General features: G+C 47.8%; 3 protein-coding genes across 5 annotated transcripts in view; 1 reads left to right on the top strand and 2 right to left on the bottom strand.

Annotated features, from left to right (window-relative positions):
• LOC139048073 (uncharacterized) lies at positions 1-1403 on the bottom strand. The gene has a single exon (XM_070522470.1). The coding sequence runs from the start codon at positions 1220-1222 to the stop codon at positions 800-802; it is 423 nt and encodes a 140-aa protein (XP_070378571.1). The 5' UTR covers positions 1223-1403; the 3' UTR covers positions 1-799.
• Positions 1404-1920: 517 nt separating this feature from the next.
• Snx6 (sorting nexin 6) overlaps positions 1921-22560 on the top strand; it is a 44230-nt gene continuing 23590 nt past the window's right edge. The window contains exons 1-5 of one of the 3 annotated variants that reach the window (XM_070522467.1): positions 1921-2053; positions 4735-4836; positions 7828-7938; positions 8826-8947; positions 13594-13717. In XM_070522467.1, coding sequence (XP_070378568.1) covers positions 1994-2053; positions 4735-4836; positions 7828-7938; positions 8826-8947; positions 13594-13717 — 519 coding nt within the window. In that variant the 5' untranslated portion in view covers positions 1921-1993. Of the gene's footprint in view, positions 2176-2605; positions 2763-4734; positions 4837-7827; positions 7939-8825; positions 8948-13593; positions 13718-22560 lie in introns of those variants that run through there. The other 2 variants (XM_070522466.1, XM_070522468.1) reach the window with 2 other exon arrangements.
• On the bottom strand, positions 20168-22338 carry LOC139047533 (piggyBac transposable element-derived protein 4-like). The gene has a single exon (XM_070521360.1). It carries the CDS (start codon positions 22081-22083, stop codon positions 20314-20316), a length of 1770 nt encoding a protein of 589 aa, XP_070377461.1. The 5' UTR covers positions 22084-22338; the 3' UTR covers positions 20168-20313.

Here is a 22560-nt window from a genome sequence, read left to right as displayed (position 1 = left end):
TTTCAACACAACCTGAAGGCAAGTTTATTTGCAGAGCTGACTGCTTACAAGCATCCCGCCAGGCGAACGAGGCATGGAACCGTCTCATAGTTCTCAAAGCAAGGAACAAAAACGAATGTGTTCAGCAACGAAAGAAAGGAGCTCAGCTCACATCTTATTGGCCACTGGAAATAACTGTTCAATGTTTTTTTTGCAGTGGGCTTGAAAGTGAATAAAAAGCCTCCAAGTTACTGTACTTCAAAAGTCCACATATACAGCATAACACGGTGACGCGAGTGCAGATCTGTCAACTGAATGAGGCCCGAGTGTTCCTAATATTGACAGGAAGGCTGAATGGCATCCTTACATGGAATGCATGAGAGCAGTACAAGGGGCAGAGGACAGCTTAGCGTTAGGCTTGCTATGCATTTTCTGCATGTGTCTTGTTATTCTGCAGCACATGTGCATTACCTCCTCTGTTTACTTATGTCGTGATCACGGGCACCAACTACACAGTGCGAGTAAGGCCGAGGCAAGCCGATGCACAGTTATAATACTGCAAAATGTGAAGCGCTTTATATCGACCACCGGAAGGCAGGGCACGGCACCAGACAGCTCACGGTCGGATGAAGCACGCCTTTGCAACCTTTGCAACAAAACGACAGCTTCCCACAAGCTGACGCACGGTGAGCGTGTACTCCGGCGGATTTCATGTCAGGTCGTTCGATTAAATTAAGCGTTTCCTACGGGCGAACGGTGAGCACAGGTTCGATGACAAGCCACGGGAAATCGTCAAGAGTGCGTGGACAGTCATGTCATCCTACGTGACTGGCAGAGCAGCCCTCCTGAGCACCAAATAACCGTTGACCTGGTCGGCGGTGAGCAGGCGCAGCCGCGCGTATTCGTGACGGTTTGCGTAGCGAAGCTTGGTCTTCGGGTCCGTGTACGGTGCCACCAGGCCGGTCATGTCCGAGTACTTGCGCCAGGGGCGCAACGACGGCGCTGCCTCGAGCGCTGCGTACGCTCCCGGTTGCAGGCGCTCCGCCGTCACTACCTGCTTCAGGCTCTTCCAAACGCGCGGCTTGCTTTTGGTCGAGGCCGAAGCCGCGGACTGCGACTGCTGCTGCGACTGCTGCTGGATGCACTGTTGCTTGGAGCTCGTCGACGGCTCCTTCGAGGTACTGGGCCGGTCGGATTCTTCGTCCTTCTTTTCTGGCTCTGGCCTGGAACGCTTCTTGCCCATGGCTGGCGATGTCGAAGGGCTACTACCACACTACTACGTCACCGAAAGACGCACACGGAAGGGCAATGGAATCGTTATCCAGCAGGGCTTTCGCAGACTTCTTAACGCTGCGAATTCGCTGGTGGCCCACAGTAGTCTGCAGCAATAAATGCGGGATACAATAACAAATCACTCGGTCAAACACGTTAAGGGCACAGACCGCTACACACACTTTTATTTGGCTCGCGCTCGGCTTGGATTAAAACGGACCGTCTTTCGGATCGAGTCGACATTTGGGCTATTTGGCATTTCACTAGCGGTCGTCTCGAGCAATTGCGTAGAGCTAAGCGCAAATTCAGTTTCTGCGTGTTTCGGGCAAAGAGTTCATTTCCTAGACATTGAACTCACGTATGCTAGTCCGGAACTTGGAGTATGTTTGATGAGTTTGATGGCACGTGTGAATAAAGTGGCTTTTCTTGGTTTTCTTCTTCAATTGTTAGACGGGCCAGCGTCAGCCGATTTCGGGTGGTCCTCGTGTGATCGTTTTCTCAAGCGCATTCAAACACACTGTTCGCAAGTCGCGTAGCTCCAGCAGCTCTTTACGTACCGTTTGAGTCATTGGTTTGACTATTATCAGCTGTCGGACGGCGTGCTCCCGGCTAGTGGGCCATGTGACACCACCGGCGGGGGGTGTGAGTGGGCGTTTTCGAACACAGCGGCCGAAAAGCGAGGCCGGCGGCGGTCGCAACTCGTCGCGCCAGATCGTGCTGTCTGCTTCGTCACCGCGCCGTGATGATGACTCTTCAGGACGGCACCGATGAAACAGCAAACTCTGCGGACAGCTCGCTCAAGGTAAGTCCGCCCCCACCTGCATTCTCAGTTTTTAGGCAATCGTCGGGGGAAACGCGACGAGCATGTTAGGCCTACCGGCCTGGGACGTGTTTCAATACTGGCTCTCCGAAACATGCGGCCGCGTAAGTTCGTGACCACTTTTCTGCTGACTGTTCCGTCCAATTTGCGACGTGTTCCTCGTGTTGGACCCTACGGTTTCCCTACAGACTGGATTATCGCTTCTACTGCGCATATTAAAGTTTGTCAATCTGACTTTCGCGAACCTGTCCCCGTTCGGCTTGCTTCGTTCTCCGCGCTCAAATTTGTGTCGCACTTAACGCTTTTCCTTGTCGTAAGCATCGCGCGTTGGTTGTGTTAGTAACGCTGCACATCGCTCGAGCCATTGCGTCGTCGAAAATGCCGGCCGGCGCGCGTGTGTTGGTATGCGCAGCCAGCTTCCTGGCGTGTTTTTCCGGAGCTGCGCTTTGCGCCCGTACATTCTTAAGCCGGAGGCGTGTCGCCGTGCTACGACTACATTGTCAGCTGCAGAGGCGTTCCCAGACAGCGTATGTGTGTGCGTTGAGCGTTGACCTCTCGAGCAAAAGCTAGTGCAAATCCGTCACCGCCTCCCGCTGCTCCGCATACCAGCAGCTGTCCCATTTGTGTTGCCGCTTCCCGACCACTCTTGTGAAATGCAAAGCCGCCTGGGCTAGCCTCACCGTGCGCAATGGTATGTTTTGCTCAGCCGGGTCCATAGTGCCGTGGTCTCGACCGTTCTCTGTGCCGCGTTTTTCGGTTGAACGTCCGCAGTTGAGGGCGGTTTCGCTTGCGTATCGGGGCGTTGCGAAGCAGGTGCAACTTGTTCGCTGTCCAACTCGATCACGCTTCGTCCGTTGCCTCCAGTGAAGTCCAGCGCACGTGTAGATGGATCTTGTCGAAATGTCTGCCGCGGTGTATGGAGTTGTACTCACGAGTTCGCAGGTTCGACTGCCGGTCGCGGCGTTCGTGTACCCTGCTTTTGGGCTCGCTTTCAAGAGCTTCGAGTGGTCGAAATTCATCGGGAGCCGCCCACTACGATGGCGTTTCTCAGACGATGTGTTGCTTTGGAAGCGTTAACGCCAATATTGTTTTTTTTTTCCTTCACGAAACAAGCTTATAGCCATCCATAACAAACGCAGTGCGACAATGCAGGGTGTTTAAACGAGTTCGTAAGCTATGGTAGAATGCCGACACGTGTTTAGCGAACCTTCGATTTATCATTTCATGCTTGCACTATTGGTTTTGAGTGCAGCCCAGTTCTTGCTCACGATAATGGAGAAAGCGGTCTCGGTAGTGTGCTTTGCACTTGTGGCAGTGGCACTAACATTGAGGCAGGAAATGCAGTGAAGAATCTACGTTTGCCAAGTCCACTGACGCATGGTGCACTCTCTCCTTTGTGAACTGAGTAAGAATGCAGAACGGTTAATTCCATTGATTCAGGACAATTGTTTTTCGTTCGACATTATGCTCTTTTGCCCAAAGCAGCTTGTATGACACTTATTGCCAGTGCATTCATTCAATTTCCCTCGTGCTGCATATTATGATTCATCTTTGTATAATAAACCTGGGCGCTTCTCAAAGCACCTGTACTAGTGTAGGTATTTGTGTTAAAATGCCAGTCAGCAACATTTGACGGCAGCTACTAATTAACGAGGATGGCATTTATAGAACATCTGGCAGCCACCTCTTAAGCTCCACAAAATGTGGGAAGGCGTGCTCCTGTGGAACCAGTGGTGCGTCTTTGAAGCAGTTGACGAACGATCAACAGACGCGATCACTGCTCACGATGCATGCGTTTCAGAGGTAGCATGCAAAAAACTTATTCCCGAATTCAGCTGGGATGCCCTGGAATGCACCCATGATGGCGTTCCTAAACAGTACCAGTAAATCAATTAGACTTGCAGGTTCCTTAAAAACCTAATTTGCTCATTTAGCAGAGATTTGTAAAGAAGGCGGATGGTAATTCTTGTTTTGAATATTAAGCCGTAACTGTACTGCCAATGCCAGTGCTGTCATTGATTTAGATGTTTTGATGTGCTTGGTCCATTTTTAAGAACTTACTGAAAGGTGCCAGGTTTATTCATTACTTCGTAGCATAATGTTACGTTTTCTTTGAAACAAGCGGTTAACTATTCTCAAGCAGAAGCTGTCAAAATCCACGGCACAAGAAGCTGGGATGTGCAATAATAAAAAGGATGCGGCATGAAATTAATGCACGAGCTAACAAAATAGCAGCCATCTTTCAGATAATTGGGGACAAAGCGTGTACAACAAAGAAAAAATTCTAAAGGTGGCATTGTGCATAGTTATAAGCTGTTGTGGCAAAAGTGAACAAACAGCTATTACATAATGGTGAACTATAAAAGAGAATGATTGACAGTAATTAGCAGATAGTCGAAATAGGCAACACAGTAAACAACACTTAAAAGGTTATAAGTATCATAGGGAATTACTTACACTTCTGTGATGTCTTCCAGAATTTTTCAGGAGATTATAGTGTCAGGACCCTTATAGCAAAAAAGAAGTAAGAAATGTCAAGTCAGTGCTCATTTAGTACTTTTTCCCAGTGTGTTTAGCATTCCCTGCTGTGCAGGTCATGCTACCCACTTGCATGAAACTTGTATGGCGAATACTGTACGCTGGATCCCTCTGTTCTGTTGCAGATGCGGTCAGACACGATTGACTTGGCGGACCAGTCCCTGCTTGTGGACATCTCGGATGCCCTGAGTGAAAGGGACAAGGTCAAGTTCACGGTGCACACCAAGGTACGGTGCCTCTTCCTCTGGAAATGACAGTGCGGGAAAACGGCAAAGTCACCTTTGTGCGTCTGATGCAGTGTGCTTGCCGCAAGACCCCGCTGAAATTGTTTTTCTTTTTTTATAGATTACTAGAGGATGACTGTAGAGCTGGGAGGACGTAACAGTGAAACAAGCTGCTAAAAGTGTATTGATGAATCAGCCCAACACCGCTTTGTTGCGGGCTAGTTTGACCAAGTGGATCTTGGTGCCAGTGAAATCTGGAAATGCTGAATGTGTTGTTGGGCTCGAACTTTCTGAGGGCAACACTATCGCAAAAGCATATAGCTGGGAAACCACGAGACAGGCAGCCCAAACTTTTTAGTTAAGCTGATGGGGCAAGCTTCAGCTTTCTCAGGTAACAGGTGGTGTCGAAAAAGTTGCCGCCATGATGTGTATCTGGCTTTCTGCGATCAGCGCATGCCATGGGCAACAGTGTAGGTTTTACGATCCCCTTTTGTTACCCAGATTAATTCATAGCTGGGGTGTGGATGTGGACATCACCTACAGCTGGGAAAGCTCAAGATGGCTCAAGCTGACACTATTTACCTCCTTGATTATTTCCAGAAAAGTGTTTCTAAAGCTTTCCTGGCTTTTCTCCTACTTTGGTGGCCAAATGCAACAACCTTTCACTTTTGCCATATTGATAATAAATGAGTAGTACTCCATTGGAACCACCTAGGGAAAGCAACAGGCATGATGGCGAATAGTCCACAATGCGAAGGAGGCATAGAAAGAAATGTGAAGGAAACGAGGATACAGCGCTGTATCCTCATTTCTGTCGTATTTCTTCTGTTCCTTGTTTGGCGTAGTGCGCTATTAGAACTGTTCTGTTGTCAGAACTACTAAAACTGTTCCAACTTGCCCAAATTATCACACAGCAGGGCTGGCAATTCCTTAATTTATTAGCAACCTTTAAATAACACCTAAGCACACGTCTCCACCTGATGGTGAGTCGATCTGACGCTAGTGCCAGCCTGCAGGTTTTCCAGACCTGCTGAAATTTTGAGATTTTTTAGTGCGGTGTGAGCGCCACCCAATCTAGGGCGTTGCACTGCGGAGCCACACATTCCAAGTCATACGTCACTTCCAATCAGCAGTAGTGGCAGGGTTTCTTCATTTTGTTGTCTGAAATTTAATCTTATACGAGCTTTTCGTGATGCATCCACTTGTATTTCGGACGTGAAATTTGGCACAGAGGCTGCTTTATATTTACAGTATCTGAAGCTAGGCTATTTACACAGTCAAGAATTTTGTTGCACTAGACCTCTACGTGCTTATTGAAACTGATGTACAAAATAAGGGCTAGAAATGTATTGAAAACAGTTCGTTGAAAAATGTACTCACTAATTTATTCAGGGTGTCTACCAACCGGGAAAACCGGGAATTCTCAGGGAATTTGAACAGTCTGGAAAAACTCGGGGAAAACTCGGGGAATTTGTGCTTCTATCAGGGAAAATTAGCTGTAACTTTATTGAAAGGGAACGAAAGTCGTGTTAATGCTGGCTTCAGTAACAGAGGAATCGCAACGAATCGTCATTGACGCCGTGTCATCGGCACGATGTATTGCCAGAGTAGTTAACGACCGATTTTCTAGACGCCCGATTTTCGGACATGCCCGATAATTTGCATGGTTTTGCGGCACCACCACGTACTCCATATAGTCAATGTATATTGCCCTGACTGCAGGTCTGAAATGGCATTAATCAAAGCCGCCACCGCCGCTATTTTGATTATCTCATCGCCTCGAACCGGCACTCTCGCAGGCAGATCCGCTGGCAGCCGTAACCACCACCGAGGCAACGTTAGGCCTAGCTGCTTCTATGTTCGCTATTAAGCTTCTTGCCGTGCGGTGCCGTGTTTTTCATTGAAAGAATTCGCCGCTATCACCAATGGCACCGACTCCGCCTTTGTAATCCTCGCAATTGGCTTTGAAGCTCGCAGAGCACAGCGCGTTGCGTAATGCCAGTCTCCGAAATTTAGCTTCGCCTCAGTACACTAGTGTTAGGCGGTAAAGCATAACAAGCGTGGGAAGGGGGCAATTGTCACGGGACACAGTATGTATTCCTTAATTACACATGCGTGCACCGCGTCTCCTGTCACAGTACAAGCCCTGATATGCCTAATAAGCGTACTGGCAGGCCTTCAGAGCTTTTTCAGTCGTGCCTGTGGTAATTTTAGCCATTAAAGGCAGTTAAAGACATGCATTAATTTTTTTCAGACTGCCCTTTTTTTTCAATTTTTTTTTGCGGCCCCTCAGAAGTCCGAAAAATCAAATGTGCCCTCGTCTCTGCCATGCCCAACATCTTGCTCCAGAAATTACGGACTGGAAAAATCGGGCAGGCGCCGTTGCTGTTACCGTATTTCTTTTTTCTCAGCTTTGAAAGAAGTTCACTTTCTTTTCCTTCTACTTTCAAATTTTGTGCAAGAATGCCACCATAATAACTTGTACCAAACACAGACCATGGCTGGTTAAATAAAAAGTGCAGCCTGCCTCGTGCGTCGTAAATGGTGTCATCCACCGCGGCACTACCAGTCGGGGACTGTTGTCTGGGTCGCCTGTGGAAGCTGACGCGTCCCATCCCAAATAGCTATCGCCGTTTGGCCCAGCCTAGCGGCTGAAAATGCAGCTACTGCTGTCGCGTTCGCTCCCATTGCAGCCCACTGGACTTGGCAGGACGCATCTTGTTTTATCCAGTGGCTGTGCGAGGACACCATTTTCCTTGTTTATGCAAATCCTGCTCATCCTACCATCTGACACAGAGAAACCATAGTCACTTCCGATATAAGCATATAGCCACATGTGTACGTATGCTTCATTACATCCACTAATTCGATAACCTCCTTCTTAAATAGAGCTTTGATTGTTATGCTTTGTGAGAATGATCTAGTTTCATGTCGGCCAGCAGTAGTATGGATTCTGTGCTGTCGTATACCATCAAGCACTTACTTTTGTTGCAGACGACGCTGCCTGATTTCCAGAAGCCAGAGTTCTCGGTGTTGCGCCAGCACGAGGAGTTCATCTGGCTGCACGATGCCCTGGAGGAATGTGAAAGTTACGCAGGCTTCATCGTGAGTATTGTGGGAAGATTGGATGGTCCAGCAAGTAAAACATTCAAAATTGTGAACAGACTTAGATGGGCTAGTTGGTTGCTGGCTTGATGGAACGTGGTTATAACGGCGCGTCTTGAAGACAGGACTCAGAAAGAATGCACACAGGATTGGCAACTGTCTTGTGTACATTCTTTCTGTGTCCTGTCCTTAAAATGCGCCGTTACAACCATGTTCCATCAATTCAAAATCGTGTTGTAGCCATGTGTGCTTCCAGATGCGGCAGCCACTTTTGTGGCATTCTACTCATTATACCAAACATAAGCATGCGTGCGTGTCGGATGCTTCCCGACATGTGACCAAGCCACAAACATGCGAATTTGACTCTACGCCTGACTGTGACCACTATGCCGATCAAGTGCCTGTCGCCCCTTCTAGACTCCCTCATGCCTGTGCTCTCCCGTTATGCCAGCGTAAACGAGCCAGTCGTTTTTTTCCCGCTCGAATCTGCGAGGGGCCCTTGCGCTGGCACTGGCCAAAAAGATGCATTAAGCATTAAGTGTGCTTGCTTTAAACACATGTGCGAGAGTCAAAGATTGTAGCCTGCAAAAAACTACAGTACGGGCCATGCGATCGTAGAAGTGCACAGTAGCAAATATGGTTACGTGATTTGCATTGTAGCATTGATTACATGTGTTCATTGCATGAGTACATACAGTAGGTATCCATATTGCATACGTAAATGGCAGTACATTACAGTTCAGCTTATGTATGTCTTGGCTTTGTGGTCATAAATGTGATTGCAATGGCACAGCGGATCCTTTTGGAGCTTCAGATTCTTGTTCTTGGAACTGAGTGTTGCAAGTGTGTGCCAGTGAGTGCAGCCGTTCTGCGCTTTCCTGCTGCAGATTCCGCCAGCACCTCCTCGGCCCGACTTTGACGCTTCTCGGGAGAAGCTTCAGAAGCTGGGCGAGGGCGAGGGTTCCATGACCAAGGAGGAGTTCACCAAGATGAAGCAGGAGCTTGAGGCGTGAGTTGTCCTCAACTGTTTCCTCGTCCTTTGCAGTTCTGCTTGGATGTTGTGAATGCCCTTGGAGGTTGATATCTAGGCTGTGTAATGGATTTCTGGAATGAAGCTGCGGTAATTTGCTTGCTGCCATTCAAGGAGCAATTTACGTTCCATCCTGTAAATACACAGAAGGGAATGCTGTGGATGCGAGAGGAAATTTTCACACTGCGTGCATTTGCTACAAAGGATATGCATCGCAAATCTGAAGCAAAAAAATTTTTTGATGCATGATTGGATATAACGTTGAGTTCATGCGTTATAATGGTAATGTAGAATAAACTATTGCTTTGATGGCCTAATGGTGGCGGTATTCTCAGACAATTATTTTCAAGGATACTTATGAAATTTTGCGTGACTGATTGCCAGAGACGCGTCAGCATCTGTGCTATAAAAGCGTGCATGGCACAGTGCCGAAAGTGCTATCACTCGGACTCCTGTGCCTCTAACTCAAGTCACATGAAATGTCGAAAGTATCTCTAAAATGATCGTCCAAGTATACGGTGCCAGACCTGAACCACCTGACAGGGAAATATTGAGTCATGCACTTTTATGACTGCAATATCTGTGCAGCTTTTGTAGCAGTTCTGTATATACAATCCGTTTGTTACATATTGGAAAGATGAAAACATGGGTAAATGTCAGATGGCAGATAAATACTCGTGCAACAAATTTCAGTGTAACGAAGTACTTCATGTAACAAATCACGTTGCTTACAGTGTTCTGCCCATAGAATGCTGTATTTTTAGCCTCTGTGTAATAAAATAACGCTATACGTCCCGAGAAAGACAAAGCTACTTCATACAAAAGCTGTTACAGTAAAAGGTCATTAATTCGAATTCCGAGGGGGATGCTACGAAAATTTGAATTATACAAAATTCAAACTAATGAAAGTCGGAAGAAATTACTCGGTTAAGGTGTGTATGTAGTCCGACGCAGCGTGAACGCGCACACGCTGCGCTGGTGCAGCCAGCGTAACCGGACACGGCCAATGCAATGCAATTTCGATGCGGTGAAATTTCGGTGCATCGAGATGGCTCTAGCTCAAACCGCGTGGTCATCACGCTGACTGTGCTAACCTACAATGCATGGCGTAGAGAAAACAGTGCCCACGCCATTTCACGGGGGGTGTCGGGCGGCATGCCGCCAGGGGAATCTCGCGCTTGATGCAGTCGAATCTCGGTAATTCGAACTCGAAGGGGCCCGAAAATTTGTTTCATTTCCAAGAAGTTTGAATTAAAAGGATTTGTTTTTTAAGTATTTGTGCACCATAGCACGATGCATAAACAGTGCGAGTCGCGAAATCTTGCGCTGTGCAAATGCACAGTGAGTGAGGACCACGAAACTGCCCATGCCGGCCGGCACTCGCTTTCCCGATAACAGCGGAAAATGAAACTTCAGGGTGCGGGCGAAGCTGGCGCTGGGCCGATGGGATGGGGCTGGTGGTGCCGGTGTGGAGACTGTCGAAGGTGGAGTTACGAGGGAGGGTGAGCGGAGGCGTAGTTGTGAGGGAGGATGGGAGGGAAGTGGATTTGCTTTTCCACCAGCTTGCTGGATGGTACTGATTATCTCTGCCACCGAAGCACTGGAGTTGCTGAGGCCTAGGCTGGGCCTCTGCTGCTGCTTCCCTCTGCGTGCTCGCGTGTTTTTTCCTTCTTGTGCTGACAGATCAGCACTGTGTTTACCTTGTTCGCACTGCGTTTATAAAGCAAGTCATGTCTTATCAAGAGGACGAGGTTGTTGCCGCTGATCATAATCATGTTGGTGTGCTCCCTCCTGTTGTGGCATCGCCGCGTTCAAAAGACAAGAATGATGTACTGGGTGTTGCCTTGGTGTACCTGTATGTAGGGTCTGTCTTGTCGTACAGAATCGGATATGGCACACTGTCTCCAACAACCTTTCCATCAAGATGTGTCAATTTAGACGTGTCATTGTACAAAAAACAAGCATGAACGAGACCAACCAAGACAAGCAAACAATTGAGAGCTGAAGCGAGCAAACGATAGCGTGAAATGAGTGGTCTGCGTGATACCGGTTTCCAGTGCATACGTCACTGTGGGGACCACCCTCGTTGGTCTTTGCTCGTGCCTCGCTTGCTGCCGCGACGAGCCACGAAAAATCGGCCCAGGACCGGTCCCTCCCGCTGTGCGTGTTTTGCTGCTAGTGTCGCTGGAGCATTACGGCGCGGCACAGAAACGGCGACCTTGCCGTTTGAGAGAGGGTGAAATTTCCACCAGTTTTTTTAATGCGGTGCCTTGAGGGATTTCTTCTAAGCCTTTCCTCTATGCCGGGGTCGGAGGTGCCGCCGTGTGATGTGGCATGCTGCAGAGAGCATTGTCGGAGGGTGGTATGTTTGAATTTACCGTCGCAAGTGCTTGCGCGTTCAAATTACTGGCAATTTTTGCCCGTTGGAGTAAACATAACTATGACGAGTCCACGGTGCCAGTTCGAATGAACTGGAAGTCCGAATTAAGCATGTTCGCATTAATGAGATTTGATTGTATATTCGTAGCCATACTAGACGAATACGCGTTGATCTAGCGCAAAAGTACGTGCGCAAGCTGTACTAACGGCAGTGCATGTGATGCAAGGTTTGCGGCGATCAGCTGTTAAATACCACAAATGTGTATAGCAAAGTTGGCAGGTGTGACTACTGGTAGGAACTGATAATTCACGTATGGACAGTGTTTCAAAACAAAAGATTTTCGAAACGGTCTTAAATTCGTGGTGTTGCCGTGTATGCACTTCAGTGATTTGCATTGTGAAGGGCAAATGCAAAATGAACTCGCGGCCACGACCGATCATTCTGCGGTGCTGGAGTTGTAGAAAATAAATTGATTTTACCGTCTAAGTTTGTTTTTCCAGCCTTCCCCGTAATTCACATTTTAACGACCCTTGTCCGCGTCCAAAAAAATCTTTCGGCGACGTTATTTACTTTCCGCATGCAAACTGTAAAGCCAGGGCAGCAATGCATGTGTGTTCTCTGCAGACCACATGGCTGCAGCAGCAGGCATTTTTCTGTTTCTTGTTCGTTAACTCTGTCCCTGTCTCCTCCTCCTCCTCTGCATCGTGCCCGTTACTCTCCCCTCGGCCGGCACGCCTCGCCGAAAAGTGCGCTCACTGCCTCGCTTGTCTGCCTGCGGGATTTCCCTGCAACTGCAATGTAATCAATGCTTTGTCTCTCGTCGCTGCACTGTGTTGTGCATATACATTGAGTCCTATGGGAGTCGCAAACGACCACGTTATGTTCGGTCCGGCACTATTAGCGGTTATGTTTTAGGTGGTCTGAGCTGTACAGTACAAGCTCGTTGACAGGACCCTGTTGTGTCATACGACTTTCCAGCGTCAACATTCACAACCAGCACAAAAAAATGACCCAACATGGTTATGCCTATTTCTCGCCAGTTGAAACCACCGTGGTGGCGTAGTGGCTTTGGGGTTTGCGTTGCTAAGCCAAAAAGGGAGAGAACGAATTTTGTCCATGGCAGCAGCATTTGGATGGGGGGGAGAAGTGCAACAACACGGCTGTGCATCCTGCACTTGGTGCACGTTAAAGGACCCCAGCTGGTCAAAATTAGCCACTAAGAAATCCGGAGTGCCCCACTACAGTATGCCTCATCACCGTATTGTGGTTTTCGCAAGTAAAACCCCAGAATTCATTCTTATCTAAAAAGAACATTTTTGAACGGTCAATACATTCTTGGAAAATGGCGCCAACGTTCAGTAAATCGCCAAACAGCGTTTGTATTGACATGTTTTCCGGCTGCTAGATCCCACGAGAACAAAAAATGGCACAAGATGCACTATCGAGAGCAGTGGGGGCCTGAGCAAACCTTGCAGGTTATTGCACGTCGCATTCACAGCTATTGCCGCCAACCCTATCGTGAAAAGCATTTTGTTTCACAGCAGGTGGGGCATTGTGCGGTTAGGAGTGTACTGTATGCTTTTAATAAGTGATAGTAACCCAAACACGCCGCTGTTCCCTGGTGCAAGTGGTGCAAAGTGCGCTGTGTTTGTTCAGGTGAACAAACACAGTCGTGGGCCACTGTGGTGGCATTGTTTTCTAACTTTACGCACCAGCTCAACTTGCTTTGTTTCTCGTCACCGTCTCAAAACATTATGGGATAGGTAAACAATACAGGTTGCTAGCGCCCCACTAACTCGGTCCATGTTGGCATCGTGTTGTAGGGATTCAAACAATGCTTCGTATTATGTAGATGTCAGCTGCAGTAGTCTGTAAATTTTTTTTGTGACATCAGATTGTCTGTTTTCCGACTTAGGACGTTGTTTCTTGTGTTCTTTTTTTTTTCTGATACATAAGAATGGGGTTCTGCTGTAAATCGGGTTTTCAGGGCACTGCAACGCTTCCTAATATTCTTCCTCGGGTTTTGAGGTCCCGCACATTCGTTTCATGCAAAGTCAAATGTCATGTTGGGACTCTAAATGTTTGCACCTAAATGAGGCTGCCCCTAAGGGCACCGGCAGTTCCGGTGAACATCCATCTTGCGGTTCCGTTTGGCTTACCTTTGTTTCTCTGTGCAAGTGGTTGGCACGGACATTTATCCATCCACTGCTGCTGTTCTCTCTCTCTCTCTCTCTCTCATGTGCAGGGAGTACTTGGCGACATTCAAGAAGACAGTGGCCATGCACGAGTTGTTCCTCCAGCGGCTGGCCCTGCACCCTGTCTTCCGTACAGACTCAAACTTCCATGTCTTCCTCGAGTACGAGAAGGAGGTAGGCCTGCTTTTTTCTTTTTTCTAGCCCCCTTTTGTGTAGTTAAGTAACCGCCACTCTGATACAGGCATGTCTGGATTAGACTGGCTAATGGCTGGCTGCTGCGAGTACAAGTTGACAAATCTAAGCACTTGTGAAAATGTCACTTGAAAACTTTTTTCGTTATGCTGTTTCATATATAGCAGGCAAATGTTATTGAGCCTAGACTTTTCTCACTGCTCATATTTGTCAACAAGGAATAGTGCGTTGCATATCAAAACATACCATATTTACTTTGAATCTATACTGGCCCCGATTCTAAGCTGACCCCCGAAAGTCCGAAGCCAGAAAAAAGTTACTTGAAATGTAGACTGCACGAAAAAACGAGGACGGTGCTCTTAAAATGCAAACAGCATTTATTGAATATGAACATGCCAAGCTCATTCGGTGTCATCGGTGCTGCTAGCCTTGTTGCTATCTCTTTGCCATCAGTAAATGCCATCCTCGTTGTGGTGCATGCACAAAGCATTTCCCGTTACCCACTCTAACAACGGAAGCTTTTTTCATTGACTTCCCGCTAGGCTTTAAACGTTTGACGATGGCTCTGCGGCTACCATAACTTTTTGTTTGAAAGCGCCACAGTAAATTTTCTTTACCTTCTTCTTACTTTCGTGGCAGAGAGTGCCTCCACAAGCTGGCGTAACCAGCTTATTTGGTAGAAAACTTTTCTTCAGCTGTCGTCGTTTCTCCTCTTCCATCAGAGATGGGACGCCATAGACGTTGCACTTGGAGAATAGACTTTATGTACACATTATATACATTGACAGCTATTTACAGTGGGTCTGACGTATCAACTCGACATAGCCGATAGTGCATAGCACCGTTCGTCCGTCAAGACCCTTGGGTTACACTGGAACTGGCGCCTTAACTCGGCAGAGCCGAAAGTGCAGAGCACCTTTCCTGCGCCCGGAACCTCCGTGAGAGGTCTGGAGCCAGGTTTTAAACCTTCAGTTGCCCCTCCTGAATCCCCTCACGGCAAATCAGGACACCCCAGTGACCTGATTGGGTCAACTGGGCTGTCACTCATTGGGCGCTCTCTCACCCTCTCCCTGCGTTCCTCGGAACATTCAGAGAGATAGAGGGAGAGAAAGTAACCACCAAACAACAAATAAACAAATAACATCCCAACCATTTCGCCTTCGCGCCATATATGGAAAAGTCTCCCGACACTTTGAAAAACACTTACGGGGAACGACCATCTGCGGCGCCCCGTCCTCGCGCCTTGATTAAACCTATCACGCACTGTGTGCCGCAAAGGGCACCCCTGCCGAAGTGCACCCACCGATTCACAATGCCGTCTTGTGCATGGTTAGTCTCCTCCGGCGGGCCCGTAAAGCTAAGTACGCAGATGGATTTGTCTCGGGTGCCAGCCTACCTTTCAAGGGACCGCCCATCGGGTCACCGATCCCTCTGGTTTTAAGCTGCCGCTTTGTACCCCCCATCATGACCATTGACGCCCTAACGACGCTTTGCCCGTGGTCCGTCCCAGACAGGGCGCTTCCGTCCGTGCTTCCGGGCTAAAGGGTCCCCAATGTCGCACTCTTTCCTAAGTCTCAAGCCCGTACGTGCGACAGGTTAAGATGTCCCGACGTGTCGGCGCGGGCTATCTGCCGTCAAAGAGCGTCTCCCGACTCATTACCGAAGCGCCCGGCTGGTTTTACTCTCGGCTAAGCCCGAAAACGGCGACCTCCCACAATTCTGGGGCGAAATGACCTCTCAGCGTCCATGCCGTTTGTCAACATCCCTTACAGCCACTATAGAGCCATCGCCCGTTTCGTGTCATTGCAATGATGCTACGCCTCGTGCTGATATGACGCAGGTCAAATTGGCGACATTCCCCGTGTACGTCAGTTGGCTACTGGCACGGCTAGTAGCCGCTGCGATACTGACTTTTCTAGGTGGCGCTGGCTGTGCACCATGTTTATAAATTTAACTGGCACGTTTATTAAACTGCTTGAATCTAAGGTGACCCTAGAGTTTTTGTATGATTACACGAAAAAAAAATGTCTGTCTAGGTTCTAATAAATATGTGCACATGCGTCACGTAATTTGATGTAGTGGTGAACAGCTGTGTCAAGAGCAGTACTTTGCGTTTCCTGCTCCACAAATGCACTTTATCAAAAAATTTCAGCGAGCCTGTGCCAACAAAGCATAAGAATGAAAGCCTCATTTTGTTCATGCTACCTCTCTAGCAAAACCAAAAATGTAAAGTGGGGCCATCATCATCCCGTAGGTCAGCAGATACAGACGATGCCATTGGTCCTCCATTTGTTGTTTTCATTCTTTGCTCCGGCTGAGGTTCTAATGTACCATTGCAGTGCAGTCTTGTCTCTGGCAGCTGTGCTGCAGTTTTGTGTTCCTTATACTAGAATGTCGGAGTTGGCCCGAGGAGGCCATTAGATAAAAAAAATTCAGTAGAACCAATCTCGTGATGACCGTTGACGGTATTGCGTTAACATTGAATCATTATAGTGACACAATGTATTGCCTCCATTGAAATGAGTTATAACCTATGAAGTGTATACTGCGGTGCGACTCCGTCTCGTGCTTCCCTACGAACACTCGGTGCCATCTAGCACTGCTGCCACAAAGCCTCCTAAACGCATTGTGCGTCAGTGCAAACAGAGGCTTAGAAACTAATCATGCGGTAACCGGGCCGCTCTCGTGCGCTTCGATGATTTATGATTTATTTGCATCCCTTTTGAAACGTGGCAGAGACATAGTGAACTAGCCTGCTTGATTGAATCAGGTGTGCTGTACATGTTTTTTATTCTAGCATTTTCGTATGCATCTTCTTAATCATTCTAATGTACCTCATAACTTCTCCGTCTACCTTGTGGTGCTACCTATGCTTGTAACGGTTCCGGTCGGGTGAATCTCTTGTGTGATTTTTTTTTTCCACCTGTACTCTAAACATCTCTGCCTTATCTCGACTGGTTGATGCTTCCATCACATTTGAATTCATACGCTTCTAGAGGTTGTGGGTTGCCTACGGGTCTCACTGGGTGAATGCCTTCGCATTCCATTAGGATGTGCTCAGTGGTCTCAAAATTTTCGCTGCCGCATGCACGGGCGTCATCTTGTTGCGAATGTTAGCTCCAGTATAAGCTTGTCCTTGAGCAACCCTCGAGCGTCAGATAGCGACTGCCCTTTCTGTTATCGCTAATTTCCTTCTTCCTATCCTTGTAACTCTCCATGGCCTTTTTTTTTTTGTTTCCATTCTTTGCATTCAATTTGCTGTCTCTTTCTTGCTTTCTTTCTGATGACTCCTGGTTGTCTATCTGTACTTTCAATTACCCTGTACTTGGTTGCCAATGTTCTTGACCTCTTCGATATTGTGTCTACACTTTTAAGGTACAGATACTTGTGCAGTTTAGCTGCCCGTTTATTTTTATCCATGTTCCCAAGTCTTTCTTCAGAAATTCAGAACCCCTGTGGCGTGGCTTCAGTTCTGCTCAGCATCGTAGAAATTTAAGCAATGTCTTTTTGTTGTTGTAGAGCAGCACATTCCCAGTGGCACATACGTGGTTACCAAAGTTGACTTCCGCGAGGTTTATTGAAGGCCAGCACTGACCGAGCGGTGCATACCCAGTGCTGCAAGTTGGCGTCAATGAGTTTCATTGAACAGCGGTACCTACCCAGTTTCACATCAACAGTGACCCATGTCGGGGTGAAAGAGAAAGGGCAGCACACATGTACATGTTGCCACACACTCAGCCACCGAAGTTAGTCTGACAGTTCATTTGAAACCCTTTTCCTTCTTTCAAGACAGCCCAATGCACAATTCATTTGACCATGGACTACCCAGTGAGCCGCCATGGTTGCTCAATGGCTATGATGTTGGGCTGCTGAGCGCGAGGTCGTGGGATCGAATCCTGGCCACGGCAGCCGCATTTCGATCGGAGCGAAATGCGAAAACGCCCGTGTACTTAGATATTGGTGCACGTTAAAGAACCCCAGGTGGTCGAAATTCCTGCTGTCCTCCACTACGACGTGCTTCATAATCGGGAAGTTGTTTTGGCTATAAAACCCCATAATCTTTTAATGGACTACCCAGTGATGCAGGTAGACAGCAAAATCGTTAGATATACGCATGGATAGCTAGCCCCCGAAAGTGCTCAAAGTACCCTAAGAATGCGAATACATTAAAATAAAGCCTAGGAAGATGTCCCTTCACACATTGTTCAACATAGTTGTTGCTGCCGGTGCCACTTTGTAAATACATTGTATTAGGGTACTAAACCGCTGGCACGCAATTTATCTGCAGGGAGCTTCCTTGCAATGCTGCATTATTGGAAGAGCAGATCCCATAGTTTTAATTTAAGCACAGCCGACGCACAGTTATGCAGGAAAGATTTTTCAACTTAGAAGTAATGTATGGTCGTCCTTACTGCAACTTCAGTTTAGGCATGCAAGTCTCATAGGGCTCGATCTTCCTTACACACCCTTGTTCCTTTATATTTATTTTGTATTGCTCACTTGAAGCACGATGAACATGCAAATGCCTTTTGCGAGTTAAAATGGTAGAAGCAACATCATATGAACAGGAAAAGCCTATTAAAATTTTATTAGCTTAAAAATATTTATCCTGAATGCAACATTAATCCGCATAAAGCTGGCTGTGGTATATTTATGGAATATTTCAGTTAATATTGAGACCATGTGGTATATAGACCTACATTTGACACCATGGCAAAAGTGCTTATCACTTTTTGCTCTCTGCCAAGATCACTTGCCACGATGGCAGATAAGCGGGCAGGCATTCTTTCAAAGGAGCTACGTCGCCACATTTCTTTCTTCATATGATATCTTTGACGTAAGTTGGCAGTCGAGGTGGAGGAGTGCTGGGAACACAAATGTACTGAAAATCGTATTCTGACCAAAGTGGTGTCCAGTCGTAACAGCCAATGGCAGCTACAGTGGCGTGTTTTCGTGTTTGAAAGGCAAGTCCACATATAAAAAGCTACTGATACAACCAATTTTCGTGGAACCCTAAGTGCATTATAAACGGGTTTGACTGTGTATCCACGTGTGAGCTTCTGCTATTCCTACCAGTACATGCATATACAAATTTATCAGGCATTTGCACTATAGTTGCCGCAGCTAATTGCCTGCGAAACCAAACTCCACGTCATTTGCACTTTCGTGCATGATCGCATGCCCAATCTCTATGTAATTGTCTATTGTTACACACACATCAAGGGCGAGCTTCCCGTGGCGGCATGCCGTTTGACACCTCTGTCGGCTAGGCCTAACTGCCGTGCCTCGTCAGGAGTTGGCGACCAAACTTTGTTTTGTGCCGAGTCAACAAAACGCGTCTGAGTGACTGTACCGCATTTGGAAAGCAGAGGAACCACTTCCACGATAGAAGTGAGGGTGGCACAGCCATCACTCGAATGGTGGCAGCTTGGCTCGGGGTTGCTATGTTGTCGACATCGCATGCATGCGGATCAGTCTGAGAAATCCGCCTCTTTCATGGCGCGACGGCGTATGCGCCCTGCCCTAGCGGATTAGTCGCAAAACATTTTGGAAGGGTCACGCACGTGGCCGCCCTAAGGAATGTTCCCCGAAAAAGAAAAAAAGAGCGCTTGGACGCGCGCTGCTGCAAACACTCGTGCCGTGTACTGCATTGAAACTCTACTTGAAGCTCAACGCCGGTGCAATGCCAAAAACGTGCGTAGCGTAAAACCGCAACTGCACTTTAAAAGAGAAAGCGGCCAGGGCATCGTCCGAGTTGTCCGGACTGCACTGTGAGCCAGGTAGTTCCTGCCTTTCATGAATGGCTCGCTATTTTAACGAAAAACCCGTGCATTACACTTGGACGACACTTAAGTACATTACGTTGCTGACGAAGTCTTTTTGCAGCGTCAGTCCTCACTTGCTGATGGTGGCAGCGCGTTCCTGACTGCACGTACTCGTAGGGCGCGGCAACACTGGGGCGATACGAGACCGAGAAGACGCTCACTCCAATGATTGACCGACTATTGTGCGTCACTGAAACCTTTTTATCATACCAGATTGACAACGACGCAACCGACTAGTGCTAGTTGTATTGCGACAGGCTTTCTTGTCGAAGGTACTGGCAAAGTCAGCGTGCCGACCAGCGTTTGGCCGAACCCCGCGCGATCGGCCGTCGAACCGACAACACAATAGCGAAAGAGTCTTCGCTTTAATTGTGCTCAAAATGAGTCAAGCACGCCTACCAAGTTGAAATGCACAAGCTCTCAAGCCGGGGCCACGAGGTTTAAGCCAATGTCGATCCTGTTCAGCGAAGGTTAACCCCTTCACCGTTTTTTTATATCAACGAATTTCTCCACAAAACTGCTTATTTTTTTTATTCCTGATTTCGATTATTATTGCAATAAAAAGCATGTATTCGATCTTAAAAAAATATTTAAAGCAAACACGAAGTCAAAGTAGCATATTCAAGTTTATTGTTTCTCAGAAAAAAGAAAAGGAACTTTCTGCTGGTAATGAACAATAAAAATTAAAGAATGACCACAGCCACCGATTTCTTAACTCTTTCACTGAGTTGTGGTGACAAAAAGTTGATTGCTTCACCGAGGAAGCATTGGGACGGTGTGGTAAATCTCAAAACAAGGGATCACGCATAGCGGTTTGTTGCAGCTCTTGCACCAAAATCGTGTTTCCTTCCTAATTTTCCGGCCTTTGTCTCCTTGCTTTTTGCAGCAAATGAAGCATTTCCTGGTTGGAGTTGCCTTGTTTTCGGTTGGAGGGATGTAAGCTGGAAAGTGCCTCTCTTGAAGTCGTATGGGATCAAGTACGCCAGAAGGCCGGCCACGCTTTATCTTTCGCGCGGGGTCGAGGTACCTATTGAAGATTGCTTCAATAAGGGCGAGGCGGAAGTCGAGGTGGTTCATCTTCCCTCCTTCCTTTTGATACAAAACAAAGGAGTTAAATGTCAACTCATCAAGCAAGTGGCGAAAAATCTTCTTGTAATATATTTTCTGCCGTTTTCTGGGGACAGGGTAGTTCGCCAGCATCTGGTCTGACTTGTCGACACCGCCCATTGTGTGGTTGTAGTCCCGCACGATGCTTGGCTTTGTCACGTCCCTCCCTTTCGAGTCTTTGAACGTCTCCATGTTTGCGCTGTGCACAGTGCTCAGGACAGTCACTACTTTTTTGTCGCGCCATTGGAGGGCGACACACTTACCGCGCTGGTAAGCTTGGATCTCTCCCTTTTTCAGCTTCTGTGTGCGGAATTCGGGAGGCATGTCTTTTCTATTTGCTCTGACTGTGCCATAGACATCTGTGCGGTTCAGGAGGAGGAGGTCGACGAGCTCTGGTGACGTATAAAAATTATCTACGGTCAGGCAGTAGCCTTTGCCTAGCAAGGGCTCCAGAAGCTTCATCACCACTTTCGTTCCCATTGGAGACGTAGGGTCGACATTTGCTGGTGTGCCGAGGTTGGTGCCTTTTCCTGTGTAGATGATAACATCCCACACGTACCCCGATGACGCCTCACAAAGCATGAAAAATTTCAGGCCAAATCTGGCTCTCTTGAGGGGAATGTACTGTACCCAGCCAAGCCTTCCTTTGTAGAGCATAAGGCTTTCATCAATGGATATGTCTCGCTCCGGTACGTAGGCTGAGCGATAGTTCTTCAACAACCGAACCAGAAACGGCCATATCTTGTGCAGCTTCGGCTGCGGGTGACTGCTAAGGTCGCTGATACTGGAATTATCAACAAAGTGCAGCATCCGCATCAGGAGCTGAAACCGGTTGCCACTCATCACCTCTCCGAAAATAGGTGTGAATAAGAGCTTGTTCCTGGACCAATACCAATCCTGTCGTGGCTTCTGCACAATTCCTTGCAACAGCAAGAGACCAAGAAACACCCACATCTCCTCCTCAGTCACCGGCACCCATTTTTTGACGCGGCTATGCTCACACGGACCGCAGCCCTTCACCTTCTCAGCAGCATTGCGGTTAGTTTCTTCGACCACCATTGAAATGAGTTCATCATCGAGGAAACGCTGAATATATTCAAGCAAGTCACCAGGCGAGCTTATAGTGAACGTCTTACCGGGAACTGCCAGAAAAGGAAACCGAGGAGGTCGTGTAGGAATGTTCGTGACGTCGATCTTCATCCACTGACGCGCGCTCGCATAGTTCGCTTCCGAGCAATCATCTTCTTCATCAGAAGAGCTGCTGAGTACAACATCATCACTGTCATCCTCGCTCCCTGAAACAATGTACACATCAGTGTCTGAATCACCATCGTCTGACGAAGATGACGACGAAGAAAAGCGCCGTTTCCGAGAAGACGGGCCAGCAATACACGTGTCGCCTCCACTGGATGCCATTTTAAAACCAAGGTTGCCCTACGAAAAAAAAAGTTTACGCGGTTGAAGAAAAAGAAATTAAGCGGTCAGTGCTGCCATCTGTCGAGTAAAAATGCAAGCTACGCCACAAACGTGCGCCGCTCGTCCGAAACGCTGGAGGGAAGAACGTATTCAGCGCGGACGAGCTACACTCGTCCAAAACGGTTTGGGGACGGCCTGGCAAGGACGAGCACAGCTCGTCCAAAACGGTTAAGGGGTTAACCTGGCGCCGTCGAGTTCGTGCACTTGCTACCGGCAGACCTGGACTGAAATGTAAGCAGTTAGGTCCAGTGAAACTGCTTTTATACTTCAATTCCGGCCTTAGCCATTTGAAATTGGCTACACTTCGCACGACGCGTACGCACACAATAAGCGGTAAGCGGTGACACAGCGCTGTGCCAACATCTGTACGTCACTGTACCTGCAGGCTGTCGGCCGCATTCGCTACGTATATGGGTG

The sequence above is a fragment of the Dermacentor albipictus genome, chromosome 7 (genome assembly GCF_038994185.2).
Source record: "Dermacentor albipictus isolate Rhodes 1998 colony chromosome 7, USDA_Dalb.pri_finalv2, whole genome shotgun sequence".
Taxonomy (NCBI): Eukaryota; Metazoa; Arthropoda; class Arachnida; order Ixodida; family Ixodidae; genus Dermacentor; species Dermacentor albipictus.
This window is presented reverse-complemented; position numbering and strand designations above follow the sequence as displayed.

Bases quoted from the DNA above. Each gene is read 5' to 3' on its own strand.
- LOC139047533 (XM_070521360.1), bottom strand. From the start codon at position 22,083: ATGGCATCCAGTGGAGGCGACACGTGTATTGCTGGCCCGTCTTCTCGG.
- LOC139048073 (XM_070522470.1), bottom strand. From the start codon at position 1,222: ATGGGCAAGAAGCGTTCCAGGCCAGAGCCAGAAAAGAAGGACGAAGAA.